The sequence below is a fragment of the Haliaeetus albicilla genome, chromosome 19 (genome assembly GCF_947461875.1).
Source record: "Haliaeetus albicilla chromosome 19, bHalAlb1.1, whole genome shotgun sequence".
NCBI classification, from domain to species: Eukaryota; Metazoa; Chordata; class Aves; order Accipitriformes; family Accipitridae; genus Haliaeetus; species Haliaeetus albicilla.
In genome coordinates, this window is record NC_091501.1 from 5226313 (window position 1) to 5248903 (window position 22591).

At 39.4% G+C, this 22591-nt stretch overlaps 1 protein-coding gene across 1 annotated transcript in view; it reads right to left on the minus strand.

Annotated features, from left to right (window-relative positions):
• Positions 1–22591, minus strand: part of RFX4 (regulatory factor X4) — a 98872-nt gene that overhangs the window by 51384 nt on the left and 24897 nt on the right. Inside the window, exons 3-5 of the mRNA XM_069807400.1 lie at positions 19037–19097; positions 13388–13511; positions 1218–1279 (exon numbers count right to left, since the gene is read on the minus strand). Coding sequence (XP_069663501.1) covers positions 1218–1279; positions 13388–13511; positions 19037–19097 — 247 coding nt within the window. The remainder of the gene's footprint in view (positions 1–1217; positions 1280–13387; positions 13512–19036; positions 19098–22591) is intronic.

The following is a 22591-nucleotide window of genomic DNA, read 5'->3' on the forward strand; positions in this document are numbered from 1 at the left end:
TTTGCATTTGGGAAGAGATTTCAAATCTTCGATTAGCTGCTTAAATATGGCCGCTCTAGAAAAAGAAAGCTTAGTTATAAAAATTAGGAGAATCTCAAGATGGGGAAAGGACATTTGGTCCCATCAAAGAGATACTGCTCAGCATGGACCACTTGTTAGAAGAGCACAGTAAGGTTAATTTTAATGGCATTTCTTTTAGCATCTTAATTTCTTTTTTCTTTTAAAGAGTGGGTCACTCCAGCTTTAGTATGTAAGTTCAACTCTCACAGCATGTTTGTTTCTCAGCATTTAGCAATATTGTTTCTAGGCTTTGTTTTGAAAGAGAAGCTCTACCAGCAAAATTTTGCGATAACGCTCTCCCAGGTTTTCATTTCCGCCTCCGTAGTTTTCCACTTGTGATCTACAGACACTACCCTTAGACTACCCTGTAGGATTCTGTGAAAGCTAATCAAGAAAAGCAGATAGATACATATATATATATAAGCTCCCTAACAATATGTATGTATACTTGCAATAAAAAGATCCAAAGCTCCACTGGAAAAAATTCATGGAGTCCACAAGCAGAAAAAAGTATAAAACATCACTGTATCCTCTTTATAAATTAGTAGAATCACATCTTGTCAACAACTAGAAAAAGTCAAATACCCCAGGAAATGCATTCTTCTTTCTGAATCAATTTCTCGTTCTGAAATTAGGATGAACTGTTTTCGGGAAGTACCAGCTTTTGGGTAAGGCAATAAACTAATTCCTTGATCACTTAAAGGTATGTTGGATTTCATTACACAGGAAAAATGGTGGTTAAATCCAGGTTTGTGAACAATTTCAGTTTAGGCCAATGTATGTTCCTACCTAAATTCCAGATAGCATTCTGCCACTTGTCCTCTAAACTGAAACATGATGTTAACCAGCTATTATTTCCCAGCCTCCGACAGTAGCTCCATTACTCCTGGGTATGAATGTCCTTTACATTGTGTAAAGTGAGTTGAGATGAAAAACATTGCTGATGAAATCAGTAAAAGGCCTCCATTAGACTACGTTTGCAGGATCACCACTGAATCAATAACACAATGTAAAGACTACAATGGAACCTCCATCAAAGTTGGGTTTTAAGTCCCCAACTGGACAAATTATTCCCTGATCTTATAGTATTCTATTCAGTAAAGCCAGAGCCATATGGGGCCCTGGGTGAGATGATAATAATACCATACGCTGCTTACTTTGATTGGCCTCTGGTTCCAAGTCTTCTTGTCGTTAGCTGTGGAAACTGTTGCCTTATTATCTACAAATAAGTAGAACTGATATTAGAAAAAGTTGAAAAGCACATTGCTAATACTTAATTTAATATAGACTGTTAAGACAGAAAAGCAGAGAAACTGTACTGCAACATCAGCAAAATACATGGCAAGAGAAAACAGAAATAAAGCTTTTGATTTTTTCCATTAACTGAAGGAGGGGAAAGAGACTTAAAAATTCAGTATAATTCCATTAACTACCATTAATTTAAATAAAGACTTTCAGAAGTTACTGGAATACAATACATTTCCTTAAAAATCTAAGATCAGTTCTGCCTCTAAACTAAGGAGGATTGTACTTAGAATTGGCCTACTATTTATTTATGTCAGTTTGCAGGATCAACAAACCTGGTTTTGCTGCAAATAGAGGGAACTCTCCTTTTTGAGAGTTTTGGAGGCCACAGTTCTTTACAGACCTTCACAATCCTGCCATTAAACACTCCTTTTTCTAAAAGATGATTCCCTGAAAAGATTTTGGTATTTGACAGGGACACCACTTCTACCAGGGAAGACTCACTGTTGCATTTGTGAAGATAGCTCGGAAGCAATCTATCCTCTGTGGAAAACAAGTGCATCTCAGAAACAGCAGGGTATCATAAAAAATCTGGACTGTCAGCAGAGATTAAAAGAACATTGCTACTGTAAAACAAAACTTCTTTAGTGCCAGATGCATTTTAGGAAATGGATTAATGGATGTAGATTGTGCCTTCAGTAATCAGAGCCTCTATCAACCAGGCTAGTCCTGATGAAAAAGCTCTGCTGTAGTTGCTGGGAAGGCAGCAGTCAGCACTTCACAGGATTGAACCTGATTCTCAGTGTGGTCTGCAGTAAGAGGAAAATTCTTCTGGCAGAACAGTCATGCAAGAAAGACTGCAGTAAGCTGTGAAGATTCACTTGCAAAAGGAATTTCTTCCTTTTTTAATTTATAATCTATTTTAATTGTGTTTTCATTATATAAATAGCTAAATGTTTCTTCTTTGGGGGGGGACGGGACTAACTAATATTAAAGGAAAACAGGCATACCAGGTGAAATATAACTGCTCAACTAGAAGAAAACATCAATTAAAATTGATTAAATAATATAGATTTTTTTTCCATTAGCCATTTTGCTATCATGATAAATATTTAATCCTGATTGATGACCGAAAGCTCTGGAACACATATTTGGATCAAAAGGTGCTATATAAATAAAGACATTACAATGTCACATATTTGACCATTTCTTCAGTAATATTTTTTTTAGCAAATGTACAATCATCTTCCCATTGTATCATGTAAAAATTGACCTGCACTGGTTTCCAAGAGCTTTGCACAACGTGGCTGATGTCAAAAATGCAGCATAGACTCAGAGTGGCTAGGTTGTTCAGCTTTAATTTCTGGAGCAAAACTTCAGCAAACAGTAAAACACTTTTGTGGAGCTGTGAAAGTTCAGCCTAGCTGTTTGATAAATGAGCAGACAGGCAAGCAGTCCTTCTTTCTTTTTTTGTATGGATTCAATGAAGCCTGCCTAAAGAACACCACATGCTGTTCCAGCTACTGATCTAACATTCCGCAACATCTCAGCCTTCCAAATTCCCTTTAATTACACATTAATCCCACCCCTCTCTCTTTCATTTTCTGCAGACAGGGTTGGGGGCTCCACAAGGCTGTGGGAAAAAAAGGCAGCGTTGAAGAACTACTTTCTGAGGATGGTTTTTTTGGGCTAGGGTTTTTTTGGTTTTTTGGTTTTTTTTTTTTCCGGGGTGGCAGTTATCACTCAGAAAATACCATTCCTCTCCAAAAGTTGATTTTACAGCAGTAGACTCAAAAGTAAATCTTAATATTAGAGATATTTTTACCCTGTTTTTTTCTTTTGGAACAACATGAGCCCATATTACTTTCAAGTCTTTCTAGTAGTGATGAAGTGTTACAATGCACACTGTAAATACTACTTTATGAACCATATGCCGTGGGAGTTCCTGGGATTTAAATAAATCAGCCAATTTCTACATACCAGGGCAGAGGTGATCAGGAAAAGAGAAGAATAATGGAGCAGTTGATCAGATGATCCCTTTTTCTTTTCTTTGTTTGTTTCTTTTTTAAATCCAGCACATTTTAAACAATGAGATGCACCTTTCAGAATACAGCTGAAAAGTATGCATCATTTAAAATATTCTTTACCAATAATTTACCAAAAAAAAAATCTAGAAAATCTTTGGGGAAAAAAAAAAAGAAGTCAGGGCTTTTTAATCTAATGCTGCACATGTAAAATATGTATAACATGGCATACTCACGGTTGGGTGCTCATACACATGAGCATGGGTATTTATGTGTGTGTTTGGAATAAAACAAGTCAAGTACTAAATGAACTAGCTGTTCATATAAATGTTTATATTCGGCTACATTTATGCGAATCCCTGTGCAAAGATATTGCCAAAGGCAGTGAGATTCCCTGAAAGGAGAGAGGAAACCAGATCGGGCAGGACAAAGTGGAGTGCACTGTGTGCTGAAATCAATGGAAAAAGCAGAGCGTCCAAAATGTTGATTTTAAATCAGACTTTCAGTCTGAAAAGTCACCCTACAAAACACATAGTCATTGTGTTTCATGTTTATTAACTTTTAAAGACCTACATAGAAAATGAGTTAATTTTATAGTTAGGTGAGGAGAGAAGGGGGTTCCTAATTGTTAGACATGAAAATTCAGGTTTGGGTCCAAAAGCCAAATTGGATCATTTTCCTTTCATCACTGCAGTGGGGCTGTGCAAGCAAATGAATCAAGACCAGATCACACAGTTTGAGCTGCTTTCTGAATGGAGCCCAGTCCCCGTTCTCAACAGAAGCAGTGGTAAAAAGATCTCATGGGTGGTATCCAAGGGAATTTTGGAATGAACGGGCCTTTTACCATTGTCCTTCAATGGAACTGAAATTTCATCTCACGCTTCTCCAAAGTGACCACAAAACCAGCTGCCCTATGAGATCTGCTGATTAAAAGGGTACAGGTTTTAAATTTTCCAAGTAACATTCCACCTAAATTATGCGGCAATTTTGACTGTTGGGCATTATTTTATGCTACTTGGCTTTTTGGTTTTGAGACAGACATAGACCAGGAGTTCCACGTGCAGGTAACTTCTGTCCCTACTATATTAGCCTCAGAAACCAATGGTCCTCCTATTTCTTTCTGTTACTACACTTTAATTGTGTCCTCCCTCACTTTCCTCTGTGCCCTGCTCAAGATCTGATCTTGCCTTCTGTCTATAGAAGATCTTGTATGACTTTCTTGATTAAAAAAAAAAAAAAATTAATAACTGCCTTATGTTTTTGCAACTCCATAGTTCTTTTGTTGATTGCCTTCTGTATACGTAAGAGCCAGGCAGAAGTCATTACATTATAAAACAACATATATATAGTTTACATCTTTTCAGGGGACTTAGCATATCCAGGACAGCATTTGTTTAACACTTTTGCAGACAATCCCAATACATGGGTTTAGGAATGCCTGTGCAGGTAGAACATAAGGGGACCTTTTTCTTTCAGACAGGCAGTAATCTTTCCACTCTGAATGTCTGGGGCAGCCAAAGTGAATGCAGGAAAGAAAAGCCTTCTCATATCATTCTCTCACACTGAGATTACAATGCTAGTAGTACAACAACCAACATATATTGCACAGATCTTGGAGCTAACAGGATTTTTATCCTGTTTCAGCTTTTCAAACCTAGTAGAGGTGTCTGAATAAACTTGAATTAAGTATCTAATTACTTGTAATTTTGGTCATTCTTAAAATAGAGCTATAAAAAATAAGTTACTTGAGCATCCATGCAAAACACAGAAAGCTTTATGGGCAACAACTAGAAATATGCACTTCCTCTGTAAAGGTCTGTATTGTAGTCTGCACAACCTATTAACCTTAGACATGGCTAACTGCAGGAGCTGTTCTGTTACCCGCAAATGGCTGCAAAGGTGCATTCCTTCGTCCTGATTACCGCCAGCTGTAATTTCTGCTACTGCATCTCTCCTCACATCTCCAGCACTGTGACATTCCAACACAAGCAGAGCCAGCCCCAGCTTTAAAATGAGGAATGTATTGTCTATTCTGCCTTCATCTCTGTACGGTGACTCATTACTCCTCATTGCATTCACTATCAAAGTATGAACTTTGTTTCCCAGTTATTCCATCTAAATTCTTCTATGATATGAGATACCAAAACAAATCAGGGAAAAAAAAGCCCAAACCATCTTATAAAGCATCTTATGCGTCTGTCTTCATGCAAACAAATAAGGATGGAAGGAACCAGAGATGTCTGGAAACTTCTGAAGTAATTTTCTTCTCCCTCCCCATGTCAAAATACTAAATTTTGCTCTGGGGGCAATAGGCAGAGGATGACTTTTAGAAATCTTTTCCCTGGAATTATTTAAATTGCTACTTTTCAAAAGGCATGTTCATTTTGTTAGTGCATGTGATCTAGAGGGATGTTGTTATTCATGATTCCTGTTCCTTTCTATTTTAAATAATTCTAGCTGTGCTTCTAGAACTTCCCAGAGTAATGAAATAAAATAAAATTAAGTTGCAACTGTCATGGTTTAACCCTAGTCAGCAACTAAGCACCACGCAGCTGCTCACAACAACCCTGTATTTGCACTCTGCCAGAATGAGAAACGGATTTCAGGCTCCAGGCTCTGTAGCTCTGGTAAGTTCTAGAGAGATTCTAAATACGGTGGAATAAATTCTCTTTCCTCTGTTAACAATTCTTCATAACAGGGCCTGGCTCTATTTATCTCAATTCAAGTTTCACGTCCCATATCTAGAGGGCATGCTTTTCTTTTATGAAGTCAGGTACAGAAGATTTGTGTTTATTTACCAAATTCTATTGTAGTGTTTCAAACTTCTTTGCCACAGCAGCAGGAAAAAAACAAGTGATGCCAAATATAACTATACTCCCACGCAGCTGTGCTTTCCTTATTCTCACTGCTGTGAAACACAAACAATGCCAATATCCTTAATCTTATATGGTAAGTGTATGATTTTTAGGGTCATTCATCTTTGGCCTTGTACTGCTCCAGCTGGATCATTCTGGGGTTCTCTCATCTGTTTCAGTGCTTTTGAAAAGCACTGCACTGAAACAGTCTGTTATTATTAACACCTGTGTTAACAGGTACCTTTTGGCTCAAATATGGCTGCAGGCTGGCTTAACACCACATTACCTGGAGGAAAAGGTCAAGAAAGCTTTGCCCTAAGAAATACCCACTGATAGGAAAGAGCATAATCAAATTAGTCCATTTCAAAATATCATTCTTGTCCCCCAAATCCATGAAACTGTGCAAAGAAAAGGATAGGTGTGACTGTGTCTATACCCTCTCTAATCCTTGCTCGCTTACTTGCATGGCCCAGGAGAAAAGACTGTAGTGTACAGGTCCAGGTTTTTTGACCACAGATCTCTTGTCTGTTTAGATTCAATAACCTTCCCATTTCTCTCCACCCACTTTCATCATTTGGGGGAACAGGGTACGGTCTAGCTGTAGGATAAGATCTTGTTTCTAGCACTGGTACATCTCAACTGATACTGCAAAGCAAGTCAGAAAAGCCTGTTGGCACCTTCTTTAATGCCTGTGCCCAATTTTGCCTGCTATGGAGATTAGACTCCATGGGGAACTCCAACTGAACTGGGCCCTTTAGTGAAGCTTGTGAGACCTCTCCTCAAATTCATCTATGTACAACAATATCCTCTTTCAGTAGCTCCTCTGGCCAGATGTTATTCAACCTAAGGCATGATCAAACAGATTTACTGCATCCCAACAAAGCTACAAACATCGAATGCTCTGACTCAGATGCTTAGCTGAGCTGCAGCCACTTTTGGTACTGACTTGCTGAAGCCAAGCAGATGTAAAACCCTGCACAACTCCCCCTGCTCTGTACTGGTGCCAGCATGCTTACTGCCGTCACCCAGCATATCTGTGGGAAAAGGCTGAGCGCCAGGATCCCTGCACTCTGGCAGACCCTGTGCTGTAAGAACAGCCTCTGGGATGTGTTGACAAGGCATGAGGTAAAGCAGCCCAGAGGCCGCTCTACTTCATGCTGAAGACCTAACTAGAAGCCAGATGCTTGAACTGGCAAAGCCAGTAAAAATCTCTTTGCTAGAGGGCAAATCTTTGGGAAAGGAAAAGTCACTCCAAAGAAACCGAGGTGTCCTTGCTGGTTTTCTTACTCCCCAAGCTCAAGGAGAAAAAGGCAATGGTCAGCAACCTGCAGTAATACAAGGGATCAGTGAAGCAGAGCCAAGGGGGAAAGACCTTTCCAACCACACTGTAGGACCCCTGTTCCCCACACCAGCATGACTGTTGCTTCTGCAGTACTTGTGTTATTATGGCCTCCTCAGACGAGCTTGGCCTAGAAGATTCTGAATCGGGAAGAAAAGTCATGCTGGTGTTAACTGTCCTTCAGTCAGGAACCTTTGCTGTTAAAAAGGGATGAAGGAAAAGCAGGGACTGCTCAGACAGCGCTGACAGACTGATACAGTCTTTCAATGCAATAACAGAAACCACATCCTCAGCTTTAGATTGATTTTTCCCCAGTTCTATTTTTCTTTTCTATATTGACTAGGAAAAAAAAAAGCCTAATAAAAAACTATTCCATATGTAGTAATTTTTCATAACAAAGCAAGTGCTGTTTTAGTCTATCAGAAGAAAGCACTAAGCGTAAATTTGGCTTTGCTATACCAGTTACTATTGAGGCTACTTAGGAGTAAACTGAGAGTAAAGGAAAAAAAATGCATCTTCAGGAGAAGTATCTCCTTATGCACAGCAGGTGATTTCAAGATGTGTGCATTTCAATACAAAGACAAATCAGAATGCAGTCACATCACAATGTCGTTATCAAAGAGGTTTCAATAAGGCTAATTGTCTGTCTTTTTTAAACATTAAATATATATAGTATGATAGCATGAAGCTGCAAATCGTATTTATGCTAATCATGCTTGGAGGAGCAGTCCCGCTGGCAAAACTTCTGGGCATAGAGACAGTGCATAGTGATAAAAGAGGACTCTGGCTGGTACAGCTTGTACCTCCCTGGAGCAAAGCAAACTATTGGAAAAAAAAGCACTTTTCTGCTGGTATAACTGTGCCTCAGCCCATTTTTTGGAAATGGAGTGGAAATATTGGTCAAAAATGTAAAAGATCTCTTTCCTAACCAATACTACAAATCTGTTGTGGACTTCACCCTTCTTTATTTAGTGGAATAAATTTATTGGAATCTAATTTTCACTTAAGCAAAGCCAGTCAGGGAGCAACAAAGAGGCTTTAAAATTTGTGTGAGCATGCATCCATGTTAAACCTCTTTATGCTGCCAGAGCGATGTAAAGGGACCTCAGGCTGGGGGAAAACCACCCTGCAAAGTGTCAGCATCCTTTGTTTTCCTTCTCAAATATTAACTTATTATTGCTTGTCAAAAGACATGGCAGGAAAGCGCCAAAAGAAAAAAAAGATAAACAAGGGGAAAGTATTTAACCTCCAGGGGGCATATGGGAGTTGCGGGAAGAACACTTCATGAGGATGCAGAAGTGGCTGCAACACAAGAAACCAAGGGTTCTGTATGAGAGATATGGCAGGGTCCAGGAGATGACTTAGCACTGCATGGTAAATTTAAAGCAGTGAACTGAGGACATGGAGAACAGGGGAAACTGGTGCAGAGGAGGAAGACTACATCTTCAAGGGGCTTGATTAAGAAAATTATGTTTATACAGCATCACAAAAGAAACAAGAACAAAAATCAGTGTTGGAAATAAAAGCAAAAGATAATCTCAAAGACTTGCCAACCCAGCTGAACAGCTAGGTGACATGCTACAGCTAGGAGAGAACCAACAGGCCTCATGGCACCCATCCGTATGCAATAGCTACTGAGGGGCTTGGAAATGCTCAAAACATTCCTGCCTTTTATTTGACTCGGTGAAGGCCCCAATTCAGAATGATTTATCTTTTGCAACTAAACCCCATGAGAATGAGTCAGAGCCTTCATCCACTATAACTCCTAGCTCAGTGTATTAATTATCACTGGCATTTTATATTAACATGTCACTCAGAATAAAACATACACCTGCTCAGCCCTCCCTGCTGCAGGCAGCAGCAGAACTTCCAGTGGGAAACACCTTAAGCTGCTCTCTGACTCCACAGGGTCCCAGAGCAGAGCCCAAGGCACTTGCAGCTCAGGGCTGAGGGGCACAAGGTTGCCATCTTTTTTAAATGACTTCAGCAACAGGGCTTTCACTCCTTTTGCTTGAAGACTAATCCACAGTCTAACCATCTTCACCGTGAGAATGCTTTTTCTCATATGCAATATTTTACTGTTAATAACTCGGTGACATACCTGCCCTTCCTCACTGTACTTCCCTGTCTTCTCACTAGTTGCATGGAACATTTTTACTGATTCTGCTTCACTTCTGGGTGAAATCATGATCCCATTGAATATAATATGCTTTGCTGCCTACAGTAAGAGCAGAAGTTTAACACTGGAGTCTCTGCTTGCTGATGCTGAGCTGTAACCAGCAAATACATGGTCCTCCCTAGTACCTGTTACTTAAAGTATATGGGTAAAAGAGTGCTTGGTCCTGCCTTTTGCAGGCAGGAAAAAGTTCAGTAATGACGGACTAGGTAGCATAGCTATTAGCAGATTGGCAAATGCTAGTACAGACCAAACTGCCTGTAATTTTCACATATTAATTGGGTGAGTAAAGCACTAAAATCTTGGCTAACATATTAAAGCTACAGCTACCTTTGTCATATAAGAGTATATCACATTAATAACCATATTAGAGTCTTCCTTATTTTATATGTAATTTAAGTGGCTTAGGAGTATAGGTTGCTTTTAAAAGGTGTTTATTTATACAGTAATTCTGTTCTTTCCTCTTCTTGTTACTTTTTTTGCTATTAACCTGGTTTCCTCAGGAAGCAGTCTATGAGATATTACTGTCTCTCTGTTCATCTCCCCACCCCCAGACCAATTTTTGTTTTGCTAATCCAATATTACCAAATGGCTGAGGTCCACTCCACATCCTAGAAGCTTAATAGAAAACACTGGCTGGAGAGTGGGGAGAACATATTGATGTTAATGCTGAGGACAAGACAGGGAAGAAAGCTCAGGCTTTACTTGAGGCATTTGGCACTGCCTGACTGGGCAACCATGAGTATGAGGCAATCAGTCAACACTTCTGTTGCTCTGAACCAGCCACCCCATGTGCTGCGTCTTGCCCAGCTGTCAGCATGGGGTGAGGAGAGAAAGAGAAACAGGCAGACATAAGGGAATCTAAAAATAATGTAGAAAGAAGGTGCAACAGATGTGAGAAAACTGAAAGAAGCAAGACCTTGATGTAGTGACTGGGACCTGGAAATAACTGAATATACTGCAGGGAAACATGGGGATATTACATAAGATTTAGGTAAGGCTATGGATTTAGTGAACAGAGGAGATGGTAGGAAACAAGATCCATTAGTTCAGCTGTTCATGAACAACGTCTCTGTTCTCCCTGCCATGCTCTGTTGTGGATACATTCAACTTACATTGGGCTTAAGAAGTACACATGGGCTGAAGTGTTGTCTACAAAACCTTAATCTGGAGAGATCACTTTCAGGCAAGTTTCATATGTCTCCAGTAGTATCTTTAAAAATGAAATCAACACTGTTCTGTTAATTGAGATGTAACTGAGTATGTTACAATATATTAGGATGTTACTTATTACAGATTGTTTTAAAGTGCTGAACTCCATGTCTCTTTCTAAAAACTACCAGTCTGTTAAAGAAAAAGCCTAAATGTTTAACATTGCCCACAGAGCTAAAGTTCAAAGATGAATCATAAATTCAATGTGGTCTATTGAAAGGCGAACTGTCTACAATTTCACAGAACAACTAACTCCTTTCTCTGGAGGAGATGACAGCTGCAGGGCTCTTGATGATTCCCAACAAGGACAAACACGTCTGGGGTCTCTTGTTTCAGCAGCTAAGTGCGGAAGCCCTCAAATAGCACCTATTTCACTGCACTGCCTCCAAGGCATTTATGCAACGCATACTGCCAATAAGGTATTTAAGTCCTATGATAACAAGCGTGTGGGCTAAAACTTTGTCCATGTGCCTGCTCCTAAGGAGAAGCTGACTGCAAGCTATTGATTGAATGAAGTGGGTGTCTGCCTGGCAGATCTTCATGACTGTGCAGTACATTTTCTTGGCAATAATAGGTTGGACAGAATCACTGGGGTCTGCTCCAGGTTCTGCAGATGCAGGAGCCTGTTTCACTTCAGTATTTGTGCCAGCGTTGTCTGAGGTTCCTGGACACACCTGTGCAGAAGCCTCAGTTTCCAGATCCAAAAGTGATGGCCACATGAAGCACTAGTTTTGGACAGTACTAGGATGATTCTGTATAACATCTCCACAAAAAGCAGAAACAAATTTGATGCATCACCACTTCAGAACTTTATTGCAATCAAGTGGAAAACACTTGGAACACAGCACATGAAAAACACACTGGAATGGCATGATTTTTGGATTGAAGACACTGTACCTGTCCTGCTAGGTCAAAGTACTCCTACTGATGAACAGGTGTGTGTGGGTACAAGGGGCAGGGAAGAAGGAGGATGGAGTAATATATAGTGTAAAAAGGCTGCTGCATACTGAGAATCAGTGAAGTCCCTGGTAAATTTATGTTCCAATAAAATAATTTCAGAGTATTTACACCTTACAATTTATAGAAGTTTTCAGTAGCAGCAAAAGTAGCATCATGTAAATTTTACCCACATTCCAAATGTGTTAGCCTGCATGACGTCTGTTTCTTGTTCTATTCCGAAATTACATGTTGCCACTATACTTACCACTTGGTAGCAATAACATATAGAACAAACGATTTCATTCAAACTTACACAGTGTGTTTAAACAGAAACCCAACAGAATCAACTGAGCTATGCAGGTCTTTAAGACACAACAAACATAGTAATGTTACAACATGGTACATTTTACTTGCCTTGCTAAGCTGCCTACATAAAGATGCACTATAGAAAATGACACCTCATTAAATACATTCTTCTCCTTCACCTACTCTTTACACAGGCACTTACCCTAGGAACATTTTTCCTTCTTTGAATACCCAGCATTTCTATAGAATAAATGTTGAAACACTAGAAGAGAACAGCTTGCAGGACAATCAGCTTCAGATTCATGCTTGCAAGCATTTAAAAAACAGTGGCAAACTCTACACTTTGTTTTTTTTCACAGCCTACGAGTTTTAAAGGCCTGGGACACCTTCTAGTGTAAAATTTCAGTTTTAAATAATAAAAAAAAAGTCATCCTCATTTTCACTGAGAGGAAAACATCACCTGACCAGCAAATCCAAAATAAGAACTTTATGTAACATCCTAGCCAGCCATTAACATCTGCTAGTGATGTATAGTATAAGAGCTTTACTGCTCACATCTGGACAACACATAGCTGTATCTGTGAGTGCATCTCCACTGTGAGTCTGGAGTTAACCACAGTGACTCTTACTAGAGCTGGGCTGGAAAGTGGAGGCACAAGGAATCACAGTATAAAGATAACCTGGCAGCCTGTACCTGCAGTGCCATACAAATGCTGTTAGATGCTTTCTGGACTTTCACATCTGGTGGCATTGAACTCCACTATGTGAATTTGCCAGTCTGGGCTGATACTGTTGATTCAGGAATCTCCATATCATGCTGACAAGAATGGCATAGACAGGGTCCAGAATTAAATTATTGATATTTTACCCTTCTATTTTCAAAAAAATGTATATTTGTTAAAGCAGTGGAGGTCACAATGCAGATGTGTTTACACTGGCTTGGATTCAACTTCCAAGCTGCCAATATTGTATATCATGTCACTGTCAGCTAGGCTGGGGATGGAAGTCATCAAAAAAATTTGTGTATTCTGGAGCTTAGTCATGATCAGCAATTATTCCAACCACCAAAACACTTAAAATCTTAGCTTTTGTCCAATAACTTGAATACATAAGAGATTCCATTCATATACCTCTATCTCTAATGGTAAATGATGATTTAATTCTTTTCAATAATCCAAATTCACCTGAACCAGGTGAGAGCTCAAGGCACCATATTGCTGTTTAGACTTACCTTCCCAAAGCTGGCAGCATTAACAGGTTGCGTGTCATTTTTCTCACAGAAGTCCAGGTAATGCATGTAGAGAGCACTTCGAGGAATGCAAACACCTTCTGCAATCTCATAGTTCTCCTCTAGCCTTAAAAAGCAAATATCAAACAGAGAGAACTGCAAGTATGTTGGATGTCCTGTATGGTAAACAGTGTGCAAAGCTGCATCTTCAAAACCAAACATTCTGACTTTTGCTTCTCTACTAAATTTTCTCTGCTTTCTTCCTAAGTGCTCCTTCCAATTCACTTCCATAACACTTACTTGCTTCGTTTGGTTTACACTTGCTATCAAAAGCATAGGCTGTGAGTTCTCAGGCAAGCAGAGATTAACTCAAAGGTATATTGGGTTTTGACCATGCTCCAAAGTGCTATTTTTAGGAAAAAATATACTAGTAGTGTGTTATACCCTAAAAGCGTCCTGCAGTAAACAAATATATGTACAACTATAAAACAAAAAAACATTCACTGAGAGGAAGCATTCTCTCTTTATTTACAGGACAGGTCACCTTTGGTTCATGACAGTCTTTTCACTCCTGTCCAGCTGCAATATCCTGTACCTTGACGAAGCAGAGGTAGCTAAAGCAAGTTATTTGCAAATACTCAAGAGTGTGCACAAAATCCTACCTGTATAATATTTTCTTGCTATTGCTGATGGACAAAGTGAAAAAAAAGTCCGTGATCTGAATACAGTGCTGAATAGAATAGTGAAATAAAATCCTCCTCTGCCTTGCAGAAATTATTATTATTCATTTACACAGGCAAACACACAACTATAAAATTTTAAATTATGCATCAAATATATGAATAGGCATATGCTTCATCTTTAAAATCTGAAACTGGGCTCATTACAAGTCTATAGCTTAGAATTAACATTCCTTTGAAATGACATTTTTATGATTGCTGATCCAACAAAGTTCAAGAGCTATTTACATACACACTTAACTTTAAACCATAATTAATCTTGTCATTCGTGGTGTCACTTGTATGCATACAGTTACATGTGTGCTTGTCTGCCCTGCTAGCTAGGAAAAGAATGTAGGTGCGACTTCCTCTTAAACATATTAGAAAATTAATACATTTTCTCAAAAAATTCCAATTTTACAGTAAATAACCCCATGCCATTTGATAGCTGTAGAACACCTTCCAAATATCTAGCTTCTATCCCTTATTGCCTTTTTCAGGGCCTACCTACCTTCATTTCAGTTATCATGATCATTTGTGACTGCAAACTATTTTAATAAGAGATCCAGCTAGATGAATGGAATCAGTTTGTATGGGCAACATCTTTTCTTCCTTGGTTTCTACAGAAATATCATCACGGCATCTTTCCTCAAATTCATAGCGCTTTAACAAAACCTCCTTTCAAAACCTGGAGAGTTCGTTTGTATACTATAGCTGCTAATTGGAATGTCAGCTTCCGTGACCAAGACAGGACAGAAAGAAAAGCAGTTAATTATTTCTGTTCATATCTGATGAATTTTTCTCTTTTTCTCCTCTCTTTCACAGAGAGTCATTAGTCTGACACTGAACAATGCTCCATTATACCTGAACTTTTTTTTAATGATCAAAAACCCATCTTGCTCCACTTCTTTTATTTTCCTGTCTTTTATTTAACAACTTTATCATATTTTGAATTCAGCTTCATTCTACAGTATTGTAGAAAGATAATGAACTCAATCTTCTACCTAACAAATCATTATCAGAAATAATATATATATAACATTTTAAATGTCCTAATAAAGCTATGTGAAATCCAGTAGTTCACAATGAGACCTTTTGTACCACTACATTATAGCAATAAACCCCCTAATCCTTCCACAGGAATGACAATTTTATCTGTCCCTGTTACTGTTTCCCCCTTCATACACTTATATGCTTCTAGATTAAATGAAATTAGTCTATAGCAGAGTCAGGTCTGTAGTGTTGTTAGACTTGTTTTTAGATATGAAGGCAACAGAGCAGCTGTGGTGTTACCATTGCTAATCACATAAAGGATTCTAGAACAGATTAATTTTGATGCATTATAACAATTTCTGAGAAACTACTAATCTAGGGAGAATCCATTACCTAGCAATGCTTTACTTCCCCCCCCCTTTTTTTTTTTTACTTCTTTTTACAAATGTTGCAGAAAATAGAACAGTTTTGTTGACTTTAGCTTCACAATACTGTTATTATTCGGAGCACCTACACTGTAAGCCACCAAACTGCATGGAATTAGGCTGTCCGTGCTTTGAATAATTCTGTGTTTGGAGAAGTAGACATACACATGTGCGCGCGCACACCCCCCACAAACTGACGTAAAATTAAGTTTCACACTTACAGTTTGGTCAACCAGTTCACCAGTGAAATAATCATGAATATTTCACAGCCAAGTGTTTAGCAAGCTATAGCTTTACAGATGATAATGAACACATTCACGCCTTAATGGTTAAATTCAAGCTCATGTAGTTTCCCCAATTATGATGTATTTGGCAGTAATGCTACATTTACCAGGCCTTTCACTTCATTTTGTGTCATCAACGAAACAAAACAAAAACATCATTCCCGTTTCCAGGAAAAGGATATTTAGCCAGGCTGACAGTCATCCAGACATGCTTCTTGGCATCTTCAGCTACTTCTTCCTCCTCCTCATTTATAGTGTTCAACGTACATTGCCTTTGGAGAGGCGTAAGCATTAAGGATAGATCCCTGTAGGATTGATGTTGTTTGCTCTTTTCAGCAAGAGGCCAAACAAGGAATAGCTAATAAAGTCGATGGCAATATGAACCATGTGACAAAATTTACATATTTCCCTTATGTCTTGCTTCACTTTCTCTACTACTTTCTTCCTTGTCTTTTTCCTTGCTACTGACATTTCCTCTGTTTCTGTTTTCCAACACTCCAATGCCTTCATCAGATGTAAACAATAGTAGCACCTAACAGTAAAAACATGACCAGCTTTAACTTGGCAGACACCAGACACTGCAGACAATTGTGGTGCTTCTATTTGCCAGAACAAGGCAAGTTTGGTACCGTATCCTGAAATCTGGTCAATAATTTACCCCACCATTCCACCTCTTGAATCTGGCCCAGAGATTCCTGTAAGAGGTTAGGACACCTGCTTACCCAAGGCATATTCAGGTAAATTTAGTCTTTTGTCTTTCCTGACTGTGCAAAAACTTGGTCTGAGGCCCGAGCAGGCAAAACTGTCAAACATGTGAAGCTAAACCAACAGGAAGTGCTCAGTACGGCGTTTGTACAGTGCTGAGCACAATAGTTTACTGATCCATGGGTTGCTAGGTGCCACCACAGTACAAATAACCTGATGCTAATGGGTCTGATTTTCCAGAACAGTGGAAACTCGACATCTTCACACAAAGCAAGCTTACTACTTTAGCAATTTTACCACAACTTTTGAGCTTGTAACTTTATTTAGTGTATCAAACCCAGTAGCACAGTTTTCCAGGAAATACCAATTCAAAGCTGCAGTACATAGGCTGAAAAGCATATGCAAACCACCAGAAAACTGTTCTATAGTATGGCTACTAAGCTGGGAAACTTTTACCTACAGATCTATTAACAAATGAGCCAATCATATAATTCAGTTTGATGCCAGCTAAAGAAATTAAACTTGAAAACTTCATTGCTTTCTGTTCCCTCATGTATTTTGGGGAGGGAAATTGAATGGAGGAAATTGCAGATGCTCCGAAAGACTCAAAAGGGAGAATGTCTGACCTACCTGAACATGTAAGAAAAATAACACAACAGACAGGTAGTAAGCCAGTACACTAGAAAGGGGGAAGGGAAGATGATGTAAGCAGCCTTTTCAGAATCAAAATTCTAGTATTCTATTGCAAACACTGCTGAATGAGCATTAGTGTGCACAGTGCATTCCAGCAGGGCTCAATATCCCAGGAGTTTAGGGATTTACTAACCTTTATGACCGAGGAAGCTTGAAAGTATTTGGCAAAAGATTGTTTACAGTATTTGCATGTTTTCTGTTGGGAACAGTATCATTGGCATGTTCTAATTAACTCTGACTTCTTGGCTACTACATTATTTGCTCCTGTGGAAAAGACTCTTAACTGACTCTATTGCAAAATAAGCACTGCTCCGAAATTGGGACTGGTAAAGCCTGCCTGCTGTTTTATTTTAGCTAGATATTTCTTTGTTATCCTGTTTGAACTGTGTTGAAGTTGTGTGGGTGAATAATGGAAAATAATAAAATACATCTATGAAAATTCAGTATTATTTTAATAATTTTTCTCACTGTCTGTAGTCACTCCCTTTCTTTATTCACTTTTCTTGAACTTCTGAAAAACAGCACTTTTGTGATACAAATAGGTACAAAGAAGCAATAGTTCAGAACTAAATGTCTTTATTTGTATTTGCACATCTCACTATTTGCACTGGAAGTGTCTGCAAGTTTCTGCAAGGCAGAACACTGAATACTTGCAGCAACCTATTCTAAATCAACTCACAGGTCTAAGGGGTTTTTAAGTCTAAAATTTAACTGATCAACTTTAGAAAGCAAATATAGAGGAAATAATCCACATCTCTATGCATATTTCACAGAATCATAGAATTTCAGAGAAAAAGAGTAAAATTCACTGAATGAATTATTCTTTGCTGTTTGTTCAGTTAGACCTCTCAAGAGACTGACAGAAGCAGAAAAATTATTTTTCTAACATTTTGCTAAAACCCCCACATTTTTTGCCAATAACCTTATTTTTCATCCAGAAAACTATGAGAATTACTTACAGGTGAAGTAAGGGCCTTTCTTTAAAAGACTTAAAACAAGGTAAGGAGTACGGGTTTCCAGATAAGCGTGCTCCGAGGCTTCTCTGTAACAGAGCTCTGTTCTGCCAGATACAAGGAACCTCCTGAAAGATGCTTGATCGCTTACAATATTAAGAAAGCTAAACCAGAATTAAAAACCTAAATTAAAGGAAAGTCAACAGAAGTCTAAGAGATAACCTATAGAAAGGGATGTCAGAAGGTAAGTAACATTACAGAACATGCAGCCTAAAATACCGCTTTAAATCACAGTGAACAGCACTTGTTCATTTTTCATAGCGCAGTAGACTAACTCACAAATTTCCTCTTCCCATCCTCTTTCTTTCTTCCTAATTACCTTTCCTTTTTTCCCCTCACTAAATTTGCAAGGGGATTTTGACAAATTAAGCAAATCTCAAACTCACTCTCTTCTTTTGTTGTCTTCTACATTAAATTACAGAGATCTCATTTCAGTAAAACAGTCAGTAAAGGTAGGCTTCATCATACACTGAAACAAATGTGAGTCTTGAAAAAAATTCTCAGTACTAGTTTTCTTTTTGTTATAAATACAACAATGATGACAAACCACAAATCACCAGCTGGCAAGGCGGCAAACAAATACGCCAAGTAGATCTTCTAAACTATAGCAGAGATTTCCTAAGTTCAAACAAATCCCGTAAGAGTAAGACATTCATTGAGAATTGCTGTACAGGATACTAATGAGCAGATTAAACACATACAGTGAAAGTATCTTTAGAACTGTGTAAGATGTCCAAGACCTCTATTCACTTCAGCTGGAAAAAGTATAAGAAAAAACACTAACAAGTTTTCTTGATTTTTTTTAAAAAAGGCATCTTACCATTGCAGTGTAGCTGGAGTTGAGTGTGGTTTTGATGCTCTATTATTTTCTTTTTCCTCATCTGTTAAGAAACAAAAAAATACTATGTAATTTCAGTGGGAATTGCTCAGGCATTTATGAAATGGTAAGGAATTATCTGATAAAAAAAAGTTCTCAAGCGCCAAAGCTTTCTCAAAATATTGGCTAAATTGTGGAAATGTAAATAACGACGTTCCCTAAGCTAGCGTCTATAGATACTGCTTAAGGCAGTAAACCATGCAACATCACTGATAGCAGGACCAGAGCGGTGCATAGGAATAATGACATTAGAAAGGATAAATTTATATAAAAAAAGCAACTCTTAGACCTCTAGCAGCATATCAGAACATAAACCACTTTCACCTGCTTTAAGGGAACAGTTGCCATACTCAAGTTTTATATTAGATGAGGCATTTAATGGGGTTCATCCGCTATTGTGATCCTAACATATGATATATACTAGACGTTTATAAATTTATAAAGATTAATTCTGAACAAGAAAAACTGAAATTAAAAACATTCTGTAATATACTTTATTCCTTTTCAGATAATGTTTCTGATCGTATTCCTCGTTAACTGTTTCCAGGGTAACTCTCTGATTTGCTGACTTTCCAAAAATTTGAATAAAAGATGAATAAAGATAATGAAAATAAAACTCTTAAAATATTGGATTCTTCTTAGCTACCATGAGTTCTTTTGAAACAATTTAAAAGTATGTATAGAGTAATTCCTATTAAAGGGTGATTTGCGAAGCATATGAAACATTCCTAGGTGAAAGCTGGAGCGAAGCACAATCAGCATCTCCAGAAGAGTATTCTTTTGGAAACACCGTTGTATCAAACACCGTTTGGTATTTTAACAGCTTTGTCCCTGATGAAAGCATTAAATGCAGAAGGCTTTGATACCTGAACGATGAGGTAAACCACTGCGCCTGTACACCATGCTCCAAGTTTCATTTCTTCAAACGATTAACTTTTAGAAGTTATTAAAATGACCCTTTAGGATGCTGAATCTTAAGGGAGCCGGGCTATCTCCTCTGAACATCAGACCCTGTTGGGAGGCCTTTTGTGCAGTCCCAAGAACCAATGTGCACAAACAAAACCCCACTTTGGAAAACATTGTCTTCAGCCTTCACGCCACAATATTTCTTCCATTACATATAGGGCAAGTTGTGTTAACCGAACACCCTTTAGCCTGCGACGCTGGTCCCCTGAATGTCAGGAAAATCCAGATTTACAGTTACCCCAGACACTGTGCACAGCCCCTCTTCTGCATCTGCATGACAATAGGCCTCTAATTATTGGACTGCACACTCCTTCCTTCCCTTTCAGGGGCCCGCTTTTATTCAGTGCATAGGACCAACATACACATTTCAAATCACTTTTAAATTGTGTTTTTCATTTGTTTTTCCTAAACAAACGGTCGGCGTGCAACAAACCTTCAGCACACAGGGCTTGAATGCCGAGCTGCCGTGGCTGCCGCAGGCCGCTGCTGCTCGACAACGTCCCCCAGCCTCACCGGTGAGAGGACAAATGCCTTCTCCATGGCAGGAGGCAGAGCCGTGCAGAACGGATTTAAACCACTGGGTGGATAAAATAGTCGGGGCCATCCCCTCTCACAACACTGACTGGTTTTTTTCCCCCTTCTTGCCCTTAATTGACAGCACAGACACCCTAAGCAGAGCTCACCCAGCTCCAGCCTTCCCTGAGGAGAGGCTTGGGGAGGAGGGGGCGGCCATGTCTGCCCTGCTCTGTGGGGGGAAGAGCCTTCTGGGTTGAGTTTCACAGTTTTCCAGGCGACAGGGGATGAGGAAGCCTGGCTCAGAGATGCAAGAGCACCTGCTGGGAGGGCAAGTGAGCCCTAGCATGGAAGGCCCCCTGCCATGGAGGGGCAAGCGGCAGGTGGCATGACCAGACCCCAGTCCAGTCCTTCATGCTATTGTGTCTGCCTGGCTGGCCCAGCCAGGGAAAAAATAGGCTGGGAGTGACACACAGGAATTATGGCAGCTCCCCAGGCTTGGGGCACAGAAGCTGCTGCAGCTTCCTTCACCCACGGGCAGCCTGGCCTGGCAAGGCCCTGTGGGTGCCCAGCAGCTGGTGGCCTCCCAACCACTCCTGAGGTAAAAATGAAAGGGCGATAGTCATGAACGGTTCATCTCAGCAGTGTTGCGGTACTGAGTACTGGCTGGGAGGGAAGGGGAGGCTTTCCCCTGCTTTAGTCACGAAAGTTACAGCTGACAGTCATACACAGCTCTCACCAACAGGGACCCATAACACAGGACACTGCAGCGCCTTTCTACTGACCAGAGGGATTCAGGCCTTCGCCACTGCAGGGAGACGCCATGGCAAGGTACAACCACCAAAGCCGCTGCCTTTAGGCATCAGCAGCGTGTGGGGTCCCAGTCCTCCTCCTGTGCCCCACTCTCATCTTGTTCAAATTAAGGCTATTGCACCCCAGGTGAAAGTCATCCATTTTCTTAATCAGTATGTTCTATGTCAGTGTCAAAGCCTACCATCCACTGGTTTAAGTTCAGTATACAGTTGGTTTCTACCTCGCTGGAAATTGCTAGGGGGGTGCAAATTGGAAAGGCTGAAAGCCACTGATCTAAATAACCCCTTGTCTAACCAAGATGCAGAAATCCTAAACCTCTGCCTGTGTAACCAAGAGGTATGACTCCCCCCTCCCTAGAATAAAACTTCTTATTATCTATCTTGATTTAAGGGAGCTAATATTCAAAGGTCTGTTATTAGATGGCTTTCACCTGCACTAACTAGACTTAATTTTCCCCTGGATATGTGGCACTCTATCAGACATCAAGCCAATATCTAAATTATACAGTATTAGAGTCTCTACATCCCTTCCATCCCTCCCCCAGCTGTTTTTCACTCGCATTAAGAGTGAGCACCTGTGAGCAGGTGCTTTACCTAACCTGCCCTCAGACACACTGCAAGCCAGCCATACTCAGCTCCTCCCATGTAAGGATTTGTTTTAACAACACAAACTAACAATAAGGTCATAAACTGCAATTTAAATCTCACGCCTCAGGTATGTCTGCTTCCTGGGGATCCTTCTTCAAGACTCTTCAGCATCCTCCACTAACTGTCCCTTAAAACCAAGAAGGAGAATGATGGACCTTGAAATTATTAAAAAAAAAAATCTTTAAGCACCATTTTCCATCAAAATATTACCCATTCAACAACTGGATTTTCAACAAAACTAAGTTTTTCACAGTTAGTGCTTGTCTCCCCCCAAATCAAGTCTCTGTACTAGAAAACAGAACTTTTGTTTGTTTGTTTTCTGCCAATGGACCAGCTGTCAGCCAATATGTTTCTCATTTTCACCAAGCGTTGGCTACAATATTTATTTTCAGAAAACAATATTTATTTTCACTTTTTTATTAGATGGAAAGAATTGCACATGGCATAGGAATGGAGGGAACCTAGAAATACAAACTTCCAGTATTACATGTACAAGCACTTTATTCTACTTTGCATAGTTTTAACAATATAATCAGATCAGATAACTGACTAGCAGAAA